This window comes from Bufo gargarizans, unplaced genomic scaffold, assembly GCF_014858855.1.
Source record: "Bufo gargarizans isolate SCDJY-AF-19 unplaced genomic scaffold, ASM1485885v1 fragScaff_scaffold_186_pilon:::fragment_2:::debris, whole genome shotgun sequence".
NCBI classification, from domain to species: domain Eukaryota; kingdom Metazoa; phylum Chordata; class Amphibia; order Anura; family Bufonidae; genus Bufo; species Bufo gargarizans.
In genome coordinates, this window is record NW_025334066.1 from 379,538 (window position 1) to 392,898 (window position 13,361).

General features: G+C 53.6%; 1 protein-coding gene across 1 annotated transcript in view; it reads right to left on the minus strand.

The window, feature by feature from the left end:
• Nucleotides 1-13,361, minus strand: part of LOC122922310 (pleckstrin homology domain interacting protein) — a 177,080-nt gene that overhangs the window by 77,128 nt on the left and 86,591 nt on the right. The window contains exon 22 of the mRNA XM_044272879.1: nt 13,058-13,165. Coding sequence (XP_044128814.1) covers nt 13,058-13,165 — 108 coding nt within the window. The remainder of the gene's footprint in view (nt 1-13,057; nt 13,166-13,361) is intronic.

Sequence of the window (13,361 nt, forward strand, 5' to 3'; positions counted from 1 at the left end):
GGGAATGCAGAGTGCATTCCTTGGGGTTAGCCGGAGAAGGACAAAAGGAAGGCAGGACAAGATCCTCATCAAGGCGGAAGGGAGAGACCACCCTGGGCAAAAAGAAGGGGACTGGACGGAGCACAACTTAATCCTGGTGGAAAACCAGAAAGGCTCCTGACAGGAAAGAGCGGCCAGCTCCGACACCAGTCTGACTTAAAAGCTCGTGATGGGACGTGAACTCACAGCCACTGCATAATAGCCCAGAACTTTAATCACTACGCTATGTAGCTGTATCAGAAGCTATGGTCACAAGGAAGTCCAGATGAGAACAGTCAGAGAGACCCTCCTCAAAGGCTCGAAGGGGGCCGACTGCAGAGCGCGCAGAACCAAATTGAGATCCCAAGGAGACAAAGGGGGAACATACGGGGAACCGAATGCGCCACCCCCGAAGAAAGGTCACCACCGGACCCTTAAGAGCAAGGGACCTCTGACGGCCCGCGCCGAAACCTGACCTTACAGGGAACTAAGCGACAGTCCCTGCACAAGCCCAGACTGAAGAAAAGACAGTACCATCAAGATGGAAAACCGAAGGGGAGGGAACCCCGAACCCTCAAAAAAGGATAGGAAGGCCATCCAGGTACGATAGTAAATCCGGGAGGAAGAAGACTTCCCCGGACTGATCATGGTCCTAACCACTGAATCCGAGAACCCCATCTTTATCAGGATGGCGGTTTCAACAGTCACGCCGGTAAACGAAGAGACCGCAAATTCCGGTGGAAGAACGGGCCCTGAGACAGTAGGTCCTGTCCGTCGGGAAGAGGCCATGGGGCGTCCGCCAGCAACCGAGCCACGTCCGAAAAAACCACGCGCGGCGAGGCCACTCTGGGGTGATGAGAACGGTCGGAGTCCCTTCCGCCTCGAACTGGCGTAGACCCTTTGGTAGGAGAGGAAAACAGAGGAGGCTGAAGTCCTGCCACGGAGACACCTGCGCATCCATCCGTACGCCTCCGGATCTCGGGCGCGAGCCAGGACCACTGGGATCTTGTTGTTGAACCCGGACGCCATTAAGTCCACATCCGGACGGTCCCATCTGTGGCAGATTTCCTCGAACCCTTCTGGATGCAGAGACCACCCGCTTGGATCCACCGTGTTGTGGCTTAGAAAGTCCGCTGTCCAGTTGTCCACTCCTGGAATGCAAACTGCTGACAACACCGGAACGTGCGTCTCCGCCCACGTCAGAATTCTCTTCACCTCCTGCATCACCATCCGGCTGCGGGTCCCGCCCTGATGGTCGATATAGGCCACGGCCGCGGCATTGCCCGTTTGAACCCGCACTGGGAGGCCCGCAAGGAGAGAGGTCCAATAGGAGAGAGAGAGCGGAAAAAATCGCCCTCAGTTCCAGAAAGTTGATTGGAAGGCGAGACTCTGCCGCCGACCAAATTCCTTGAACCGTGCGAGACTGGAAAACGCCCCCCCAACCCAGGATGCTGGCATCGGTGGCGGCGATCGTCCAGGAGAATGCGAGAAAGGAACTCCCCGACCTCAGGTTCTTTGGGAACAGCCACCAAGGGAGAGCTGCCCGAACCCGCTGAAAGGTAAAGGATCTCCTGTTGCGCCAGGCGAGTGTGAAACTGGGCATATGGAAGGCCTCGAAAGAGGCTACCATAAGACCCAGGACCTGCAAGTATTCCCGAATGGAGAGGCACGGGGAGCGCAGCAGATGCGACACTGCCCCCTGGACCTGGGAGGACTTGAAGGCTGGTAGAATACTTAGGCAGCCGAGGTGTCCAAAATCACCCTCCGGAAGGAGAGCCTCTGGGACGGGAAGAGGCAGGAGTTTGGGAAAGTTACCAGCCAGCCGAACCGTTCCAGGGTCTGAACAGTGATCCGGACGCTGTCCGTGGTCTGCGGTAGAGAGGGGGGCCTCTATCCGGATATCGTCCCGATAGGGCAGCAAAGGAATGCCCCTGGTACGAAGAAGCGCCATGAGCGGTCCAGGACCGTGGCAAGGACCCGCGGGGTGGTCGCCAACCCGAAGGAAGGGCGACAAACTGACAGTGTCGACCCATAATGGCGAAGCGCAGGAATCGATGGTGGGATTCCGCAATCGGGACATGTGATAGGCCTAGGAGCAGCAGGGCGGGCTGACTGGGCCCTCTAGTGCCGGGAAGGCTGGTGCAAAGGAAGGCCTCTTTGCGGGCGACCTGAGACCCCCGGCGGAGGAAGCAGGCGACGGCCTACCAGATGAGAAACGGCAAAAGGCATGCAGAGATGAACTCGTCCAGCTGATCCCCATAAGGTCTGGAAACCCCAAAGGGGAGATTAGCAAGGGAACGCTTGGTGGAGGCGTCAGCATCCCACACCTTCAATCAAATCTCTTCGCGCTGAGTGACAGAGATGGCCAACCTGCGGGCAAAGAGGGAAACAATGTCCCTAGAAGCTTCGCAAAGAATCTTAGAAGCCTGAGACATCTGGAGAACCAACTCCAGTGTGTTAGTAGCCGCATCTCGTACCGCCAGTTCCTGGTGGTGGTGTTGTAACCACACCGAGAGAGCACTGGCTACCCCTGCTGAGTGAAAGGTAGGTCACAGGGACGCGCTGCCAGCGAAAAAAGGACCTGGAAGAGAGTCTATGCGTCTGTCTACAGCATCCTGGAAAGAGGAACTGACTAAGACAGGAAGGGCCACATAATTGGCTAATCCGGCCACCGGAGGATCCACCTTCAGCCGTCAGCAGGGAAAGGAAAGTATATTCATGCGCTGGGTGGTCGAGAACCTTATTAAGACCACCCCAGGCCCTGGACATGACCGCGGAAAAATCCCTCATGGACCGGGAACATGGTAGTCTCCGACTGCCTGGACGGAAAAAGGGGGAACTCCTGACCAGTGGAAGGAGGAGAATCCCCTTGGAGAATAAAGGTGTCTCGGACAGTCACCACTAAGTCAGCCACCCTGGTGGAGAGCTTAGGCGAGGGGTCCCGCTCCATGACCTAATCAGAGCCGGAAATTCTCCTTCAGACTTGCGCTCCCTAAGGGAGGGGAGAGTCGCCCGAACGCGCCTCTAGACGAGGGGGGGGGGGGGGGGGGGGGAGAGAGCCAGAGCCATCCGAGGAGGGATGCTGCTGCTCACGCTCCCTGTTAGTAGTCGGGCGTCTTCTGTGGAAAACCACTTAGAGAGGTGGTTGGCGTCACAGGATTTGAAAATGCCCTATAGTCCAAAAAGGACCTGGCTCGTCCGAGCCGGATAATTCTCCTTCGGATTACTCTCCCTAGGGAGGGGGAAGAGCAGTCCGCAAGCGCCACCGGCGAGGTGAGGGGGGTGGAGAGACGGAGACATCCGAGGTGGGATGCTGCCGCTCACGCTGCCTCTTCGTAGTCAGTCACCCACTGTGGGGACCACTGAGAGAGATGGAGTCGTTAGCGCCACAGGATTAAAGGACATGGTTGCCTTGGCGACTAAGACCAATTTAGCGGCCGCGCTGGACATGGCAGATGCCCAAGCGGGGACCGCAGGCCCCCAGGGACGTGGAGGAGGGGTGGAGGAGGGGGGTAAGGCAGGGATGCAGGTAATACTTATCTGCTCCTGCAGAACTTCTCCTGCAGAACTTCTCCCTCGACTCCAGGACCAGCAGGGATGCACCTCATCAGGCTTCTGACTCCTTGTCCAGGAGTGCAGTGTTCTGGTGGAGGGTGGCAGCAGGAGACCCAGTAGCTGGTGGGATACCGGAGCTGCAGGTCGAGCCCGGATCCACTTGTCTTCTTTGGGGGGCAATGGAGGCAGCCAGGCAGCGTCCAAGGACGGCAGCGGGCATTCCACGGGGGACCAGGAAGGCGCCATGCCGACCTGTGTCCCCATCTAGAATAATATAAACAATTTTTGAAGGCTGAAAGGGGCTTTGAACTCAGAAAGCCTGGACATGGGGCAGCAGCAGCAGTACCACTGAGCTACCAGCTTGCCTGGCACAAAACGGAGTAGAGTGATGAGGAGCTGCACGGCCATGAGCAAACAGAGTCTCCGGTGTAAGGAGAGTCAGAGCGGCATGCCGAGGCTCCGCCTCCCCGAACGCGTCATTATGGCGCGAAAAAAGCGCGCGAAAAATATGCGCGAAAATAAGCGCACGCGCGAAAATATGCGCGAAAAAAAAGCGCACGCGCGAAAATAAGCGCACGCGCGAAAATATGCGCGAAAATAAGCGCACGCGCGTGGAAATAAGCGCGCGCGTGATTTAAACAAACACCACGTGGAGGAGCGGCCTGCCGGCGGGCGCTGAGGGAGCGCAGCAGCCAAGGCCCGACGAGAGAAGCGCTGAAGCCCACAGTTTAAGGGGGAAGAGATGCCAGTACTCCAGTTCCAAAATGAAGAAAGTGCCCCATCAGGATCCTTCTTCAAGTTCACCCAGGTAGCCACAGACAAATAGACACAGAGGGAGGGGGAGGGATTGGGCAACACTTATCTGCTCAGCATGCTCCCTCGATGTCCAGACCAGCAGGGATGCGCCTCTTCAGACTTCTGACTCCAATCCAGGAGAACAGTGCTCTGGAGGAGGGTAGGCAGCAGGCGTCCCAGCAGCTGGTGGGATGCCGGAGCTAACAGGTCGAGCCCGGATCCACTTATCTTCTTGGGGGGAAATGGAGGCAGCCAGGCAACGTCCCAAAGACGGCGGCGGGCACTCCACGGGGGACCAGGAAGGCGCCATGCCGACCTGTGTCCCCATCTAGAATAAAAATAACAAAAAGGAGTAGAATCAGAGAGTGTCAACCTCCTTCACCAGACACTAAGCAAAGACTGAGTTCCTCCTGGTGGAGTCTGGGGGTATAGCCCGAGGAGGAGGAGCTCTTTCATTTGCATAGTGTCCCTCCTACTAATACCTCTAAGCTATACCCATGGTCTGTGTCCCCCAATGGAAAAAAGCACGAGAAACACATGCGGACGTCTGAATGGAGCCTTACAGGGGGGTGATCAATGACAGGGGGTGATCAGGGAGTGTATATGGGTGATCACCCCTCTGTCATTGATCACCCCCCTGTAAGGCTCCATTCAGACTTCCGCATGATTTTTACGGATCCATGGATACCAAAACACATGCGGACGTCTGAATGGAGCCTTACAGGGGGGTGATCAATGACAGGGGGTGATCAGGGAGTGTATATGGGTGATCACCCCTCTGTCATTGATCACCCCCCTGTAAGGCTCCATTCAGACGTCCGCATGATTTTTACGGATCCATGGATACCAAAACACATGCGGACGTCTGAATGGAGCCCTACAGGGGGGGGTGATCAATGACAGGGGGGTGATCAATGACAGGGGGTGATCAGGGAGTGTATATGGGTGATCACCCGCCTGTCATTGATCACCCCCCTGTAAGGCTCCATTCAGACGTCCGCATGTGATTTGCGGATCCGATCCATGTATCCATGGATCCGTAAAAATCATACGGACGTCTGAATGGAGCCTTACAGGGGGGTGATCAATGACAGGGGGTGATCAGGGAATCTATATGGGTGATCACCCGCCTGTCATTGATCACCCCCCTGTAAGGCTCCATTCAGACGTCCGCATGTGTTTTGCGGATCCGATCCATGTATCCGTAAAAATCATACGGACGTCTGAACGGAGCCTGACAGGGGGGTGATCAGGGAGTTTATATGGGGTGATCAGGGGTTCATAAAGGGTTAATAAGTGACGGGGGGGGGGGGGGTGTAGTGTAGTGTAGTGTTTGGTGCGACTTTACTGACCTACATGTGTCCTCTGGTGGTCGATCCTAACAAAAGGGACCACCAGAGGACCAGGTAGGAGGTATATTAGACGCTGTTATCAAAACAGCGTCTAATATACCTGTTAGGGGTTAAAAAATTCGGATCTCCAGCTTGCCAGCGAGCGATCGCCGCTGGCATGCTGGAGATCCACTCGCTTACCTTCCGTTCCTGTGAGCGTGCGCGCGTTCACAGGAAATCTCGGCTCTCGCGGGAGGACGCGTATATGCGTCCACCCAGAAGAGCAGGGCCGCCGGCAGGACGCAATCCTGCGTACGGCGGTCCTGGAGTGGTTAACAAAGCTTGTAAAATCAGTTTTAAATACCTTGAGGGGTGTAGTTTCTAAAATTGGGTCACTTTTGGGTGGTTTTTATTATGCAAGCCTCACAAAGTGAATTCAAACCTGAACTGATCTTTAAAAAGTGGGCTTTGGAAATTTTCAAAAAAATTTCAAGATTTACTTCTAAACTTCTAACGTCCCCAGAAAATAAAATTGCATTCACAAAATGATCCTAACACATATGGGGAATGTAAAGTAATAACTATTTTTGGAGTTATAGTTTATTATAAAGATAGTAATATTATAAAAGTAGAGAAATTGAAATTTGGAAATTTTTCCAAGTTTTGGGTAAATTATTATTATTTTTTTATAAATAAAAATGAAATATTTGGACTAAAAATTTTACCACTCTCGAAGGACAATATGTGACGAGAAAACAATCTCAGAATGGCCTGGATAAGTAAAAGCGTTTTAAAGTTATTACCACATAAAGATTTGCAAAAAATGGTCTGGCCCTTAAGGTGAAAAATAGGAGGGTTCTTAGGGGGTTAACAGACTACATGTGAATATTCTATGTAAGGGTGGAGGATTTTCTGGAAATAATTTTTTTTATCACTCCATGTATCCTACTTCCTGTCCTGGTTCTTTAACCCCTTCAGGGGCATATTTTGCATTTTCGTTTTCTGCTCCCTGTCTTCCCAGAGCCATAACTTTTATTTTTTTCCATTCACATAGCTGTATAAGAGCTTTTTTTTTTTTTTTTTTTTTTTTTTCCAGGACAAGTACTTTCTAGTGCAACCATTTAATATGAAAGGCTGGAAAAAAAAAATTGGGTGGAATAAAAAAAAAATGCAATTCCTCTACAGTTTTAAGGGCTTTGTTTTCACAGCGTTCACCAAGTGGCAAGACTTGTACTTTGCATTCTCTGGGTCAGTATGATTACAGCGATACCACACTTTCTTGCATTTTAATACTTAAAATTCTGGTCATCGCCGTATTCTGACACCGATAATATTTTTTTTTTTATTGTTATGTCTATGTGTGAGGGCTCATTTTTTTGCAGGACAATCTTTAGTTTTTGCCAATCCCATTTTGGGGCGTGTATGACTTCGTAATCATTTTTTATTCCATTTATTTTAGGAAGTGAGTACTTTGGTTCTAATTTGCATACCAAAAGGAGATTTTTGTGAAACTCACCTGTAAAATCTTTTTCTCGTCTTTTCCATTGGGGGACACAGACCATGGGTATAGCTTAGAGGTATTAGTAGGAGGGACACTATGCAAATGAAAGAGCTCCTCCTCCTCGGGCTATACCCCCAGACTCCACCAGGAGGAACTCAGGCGTTGCACAAGCAGTAGGAGAAGGAGCAAGAAAAAATCATGGAAACCATCGGACCAAGCCATAAGGTCCAACCAGAAACAGAAAAACCGAACTAAAGACCCCTCCTGCAACAGGAATAATGGGTGGGAGCTGTGTCCCCCAATGGAAAAGACGAGAAAAAGATTTTACAGGTGAGTTTCACAAAAATCTCCTTTTCTCGTGCTTTTTTCCATTGGGGGACACAGACCATGGGACGTCCAAAAGCAGTCCATGGGGTGGGAAAAAATATCAGCACCGCCAGGAGGAACGCCCCAACGGTCAAACAGGAACCACAGCCTGCAAAACCCTGCGGCCAAAGCCGCATCAGCCGAAGCCAGTGAATGCTACTGACAAAAATTTGCAAAGGTATGCAAGGACGACCAGGTGGCCGCCGTACACAGCTGAGACGCAGAGGCACGACTGCGTCTTGCCCAGGAAGCCCCCTCCGCCCCAATGGAGTGAGCGGCAATTCTAGCCGGGGGAAATCCACCACAAGCGTGACAAGCCGCGGAAATAGCCAAGCAGATCCAGAGCGCCAAGAACGGCGGACGGAAGCAGTAGCCGCGAGACACACCTTCAGGACCCGTACAACATCCAGGGAATGCAGAGTGCGTTCCTTGGGGTTAGCCGGAGAAGGACAAAAGGAAGGCAGGACAAGATCCTCATCAAGGCGGAAGGGAGAGACCACCCTGGGCAAAAAGAAGGGGACTGGACGGAGCACAACTTAATCCTGGAGGAAAACCATTAAGGCTCCTGATAGGAAAGAGCGGCCAGCTTCGACACCAGTCTGACCTAAAAGCTCGTGATGGGACGTGAACTCACAGCCACTGCATAATAGCCCAGAACTTTAATCACTACGCTATGTAGCTGTATCAGAAGCTATGGTCACAAGGAAGTCCAGATGAGAACAGTCAGAGAGACCCTCCTCAAAGGCTCGAAGGGAGCCGACTGCAGAGCGCGCAGAACCAAATTGAGATCCCAAGGAGACAAAGGGGGAACATACGGGGAACCGAATGCGCCACCCCCGAAGAAAGGTCACCACCGGACCCTTAAGAGCAAGGGACCTCTGACGGCCCGCGCCGAAACCTGACCTTACAGGGAACTAAGCGACAGTCCCTGCACAAGCCCAGACTGAAGAAAAGACAGTACCATCAAGATGGAAAACCGAAGGGGAGGGAACCCCGAACCCTCAAAAAAGGATAGGAAGGCCATCCAGGTACGATAGTAAATCCGGGAGGAAGAAGACTTCCCCGGACTGATCATGGTCCTAACCACTGAATCCGAGAACCCCATCTTTATTAGGATGGCGGTTTCAACAGTCACGCCGGTAAACGAAGAGACCGCAAATTCCGGTGGAAGAACGGGCCCTGAGACAGTAAGTCCTGTCCGTCGGGAAGAGGCCATGGGGCGTCCGCCAGCAACCGAGCCACGTCCGAAAAACCACGCGCGGCGAGGCCACTCTGGGGTGATGAGAACGGTCGGAGTCCCTTCCGCCTCGAACTGGCGTAGACCCTTTGGTAGGAGAGGAAAACAGAGGAGGCTGAAGTCCTGCCACGGAGACACCTGCGCATCCATCCGTACGCCTCCGGATCTCGGGCGCGAGCCAGGACCACTGGGATCTTGTTGTTGAACCCGGACGCCATTAAGTCCACATCCGGACGGTCCCATCTGTGGCAGATTTCTTCGAACCCTTCTGGATGCAGAGACCACTCGCTTGGATCCACCGTGTTGTGGCTTAGAAAGTCCGCTGTCCAGTTGTCCATTCCTGGAATGCAAACTGCTGACAACACCGGAACGTGAGTCTCCGCCCACGTCAGAATTCACTTCACCTCCTGCATCACCATCCGGCTGCGGGTCCCGTCCTGATGGTCGATATAGGCCACGGCCGCGGCATTGCCCGTTTGAACCCGCACTGGGAGGCCCGCAAGGAGAGAGGTCCAATAGGAGAGAGAGAGCGGAAAAAAATCGCCCTCAATTCCAGAAAGTTGATTGGAAGGCGAGACTCTGCCGCCGGCCAAATTCCTTGAACCGTGCGAGACTGGAAAACGCCCCCCCCAACCCAGGATGCTGGCATCGGTGGCGGCGATCGTCCAGGAGAATGCGAGAAAGGAACTCCCCGACCTCAGGTTCTTTGGGAACAGCCACCAAGGGAGAACTGCCCGAACCCGCTGAAAGGTAAAGGATCTCCTGTTGCGCCAGGCGAGTGTGAAACTGGGCATATGGAAAGGCCTCGAAAGAGGCTACCATAAGACCCAGGACCTGCAAGTATTCCCGAATGGAGAGGCACGGGGAGCGCAGCAGATGCGACACTGCCCCCTGGACCTGGGAGGACTTGAAGGCTGGTAGAATACTTTGGCAGCCGAGGTGTCCAAAATCACCCTCCGGAAGGAGAGCCTCTGGGACGGGAAGAGGCAGGAGTTTGGGAAAGTTACCAGGCAGCCGAACCGTTCCAGGGTCTGAACAGTGATCCGGACGCTGTCCGTGGTCTGCGGTAGAGAGGGGGGCCTCTATCCGGATATCGTCCCGACAGGGCAGCAAAGGAATGCCCCTGGTACGAAGAAGCGCCATGAGCGGTCCAGGACCGTGGCAAGGACCCGCGGGGTGGTCGCCAACCCGAAGGAAGGGCGACAAACTGACAGTGTCGACCCATAATGGCGAAGCGCAGGAATCGATGGTGGGATTCCGCAATCGGGACATGTGATAGGCCTAGGAGCAGCAGGGCGGGCTGACTGGGCCCTCTAGTGCCGGGAAGGCTGGTGCAAAGGAAGGCCTCTTTGCGGGCGACCTGAGACCCCCGGCGGAGGAAGCAGGCGACGGCCTACCAGATGAGAAACGGCAAAAGGCATGCAGAGACGAACTCGTCCAGCTGATCCCCACAAGGCCTGGAAACCCCAAAGGGGAGATTAGCAAGGGAACGCTTGGTGGAGGCGTCAGCGTCCCACACCTTCAATCAGATCTCTTCGCGCTGAGTGACAGAGATGGCCAACCTGCGGGCAAAGAGGGAAACAATGTCCCTAGAAGCTTCGCAAAGAATGTTAGAAGCCTGAGACATCTGGAGAACCAACTCCAGTGTGTTAGTAGCCGCATCTCGTACCGCCAGTTCCTGGTGGTGGTGTTGTAACCACACCGAGAGAGCACTGGCTACCCCTGCTGAGTGAAAGGTAGGTCACAGGGACGCGCTGCCAGCGAAAAAAGGACCTGGAAGAGAGTCTATGCGTCTGTCTACAGCATCCTGGAAAGAGGAACTGACTAAGACAGGAAGGGCCACATAATTGGCTAATCCGGCCACCGGAGGATCCACCTTAGGGGGAGGAGACACCTCTCCTCGCCGTCAGCAGGGAAAGGAAAGTATATTCATGCGCTGGGTGGTCGAGAACCTTATTAAGACCACCCCAGGCCCTGGACATGACCGCGGAAAAATCCCTCATGGACCGGGAACATGGTAGTCTCCGACTGCCTGGACGGAAAAAGGGGGAACTCCTGACCAGTGGAAGGAGGAGAATCCCCTTGGAGAATAAAGGTGTCTCGGACAGTCACCACTAAGTCAGCCACCCTGGTGGAGAGCTTAGGCGAGGGGTCCCGCTCCATGACCTAATCAGAGCCGGAATTCTCCTTCAGACTTGCGCTCCCTAAGGGAGGGGAGAGTCGCCCGAACGCGCCTCTAGACGAGGGGGGGGGGGGGGGGGGGGGGGGAGAGCCAGAGCCATCCGAGGAGGGATGCTGCTGCTCACGCTCCCTGTTAGTATTCGGGCGTCTTCTGTGGAAAACCACTTAGAGAGGTGGTTGGCGTCACAGGATTTGAAAATGCCCTATAGTCCAAAAAGGACGTGGCTCGTCCGAGCCGGATAATTCTCCTTCGGAGTACTCTCCCTAGGGAGGGGGAAGAGCAGTCCGCAAGCGCCACCGGCGAGGTGAGGGGGGTGGAGAGACAGAGACATCCGAGGTGGGATGCTGCCGCTCACGCTGCCTCTTCGTAGTCAGTCACCCACTGTGGGGACCACTGAGAGAGATGGAGTCGTTAGCGCCACAGGATTAAAGGACATGGTTGCCTTGGTGACTAAGACCAATTTAGCGGCCGCGCTGGACATGGCAGATGCCCAAGCGGGGACCGCAGGCCCCCAGGGACGTGGAGGAGGGGTGGATGAGGGGGGTAAGGCAGGGATGCAGGTAATACTTATCTGCTCCTGCAGAACTTCTCCTGCAGAACTTCTCCCTCGACTCCAGGACCAGCAGGGATGCACCTCATCAGGCTTCTGACTCCTTGTCCAGGAGTGCAGTGTTCTGGTGGAGGGTGGCAGCAGGAGACCCAGTAGCTGGTGGGATACCGGAGCTGCAGGTCGAGCCCGGATCCACTTGTCTTCTTTGGGGGGCAATGGAGGCAGCCAGGCAGCGTCCAAGGACGGCAGCGGGCATTCCACGGGGGACCAGGAAGGCGCCATGCCGACCTGTGTCCCCATCTAGAATAATATAAACAATTTTTGAAGGCTGAAAGGGGCTTTGAACTCAGAAAGCCTGGACATGGGGCAACAGCAGCAGTACCACTGAGCTACCAGCTTGCCTGGCACAAAACGGAGTAGAGTGATGAGGAGCTGCACGGCCATGAGCAAACAGAGTCTCCGGTGTAAGGAGAGTCAGAGCGGCATGCCGAGGCTCCGCCTCCCCTAACGCGTCATTATGGCGCGAAAAAAGCGCGCGAAAATAAGCGCGCGCACGAAAAATAAGCGCGCGCGCGAAAATATGCGGGCGCGCGAAAATATGCGCGAAAATAAGCGCACCACGTGGAGGAGCGGCCTGCCGGCGGGCGCTGAGGGAGCGCAGCAGCCAAGGCCCGACGAGAGAAGCGCTGAAGCCCAGTTTAAGGGGAAGAGATGCCAGTACTCCAGTGCCAAAATGAAGAAAGTGCCCCATCAGGATCCTTCTTCAAGCTCACCCAGGCAGCCACAGACAAATAGACACAGAGGGAGGGGGAGGGATTGCAACACTTATCTGCTCAGCATGCTCCCTCGATGTCCAGACCAGCAGGGATGCGCCTCTTCAGACTTCTGACTCCAATCCAGGAGAACAGTGCTCTGGAGGAGGGTAGGCAGCAGGCGTCCCAGCAGCTGGTGGGATGCCGGAGCTAACAGGTCGAGCCCGGATCCACTTATCTTCTTGGGGGGAAATGGAGGCAGCCAGGCAACGTCCCAAAGACGGCGGCGGGCACTCCACGGGGGACCAGGAAGGCGCCATGCCGACCTGTGTCCCCATCTAGAATAAAAATAACAAAAAGGAGTAGAATCAGAGAGTGTCAACCTCCTTCACCAGACACTAAGCAAAGACTGAGTTCCTCCTGGTGGAGTCTGGGGGTATAGCCCGAGGAGGAGGAGCTCTTTCATTTGCATAGTGTCCCTCCTACTAATACCTCTAAGCTATACCCATGGTCTGTGTCCCCCAATGGAAAAAAGCACGAGAAAGTTTTTTTGGGGCGTTTGGAAAGTTCTCTAACCCAGACAAAGGCATAGTTTTATTCATGTTACACAGCACTACATAGAATTGCCATTTGTTTCACACAGTAAAGTGAGGTGACAGATTCCCTTCAATATCTTACACAATACATGTAATGACAAAGTAAAAGTGCAAGCACAAATTAATTATTTTCTGATGACAGTAATTTAAAAGTTTTTTTATGGAGAAACTTACCCTTAACTCCATTTTATGCCATGGCTGCTTCTTAGCATTGATTCTATAAATTTTATTCTTTTTGGCCATTTCAACATATGCTTCATGACCCTGACGAAAATAGTATACCTGCAGAACAAAATTTGAAAGTGATTCATTAATATTACTTCACAAGCAGGATAAAAAGCCATACACTTATACTTTAAAATGTGAGCACATAAATTATACCCCAATGTTATACCTAAACCTTATTGGCACTATTTAGGCCCACATGCTTAACAGCAAAGTATAAGAAAGAATACATTCACGTCTACACAGCTATTGT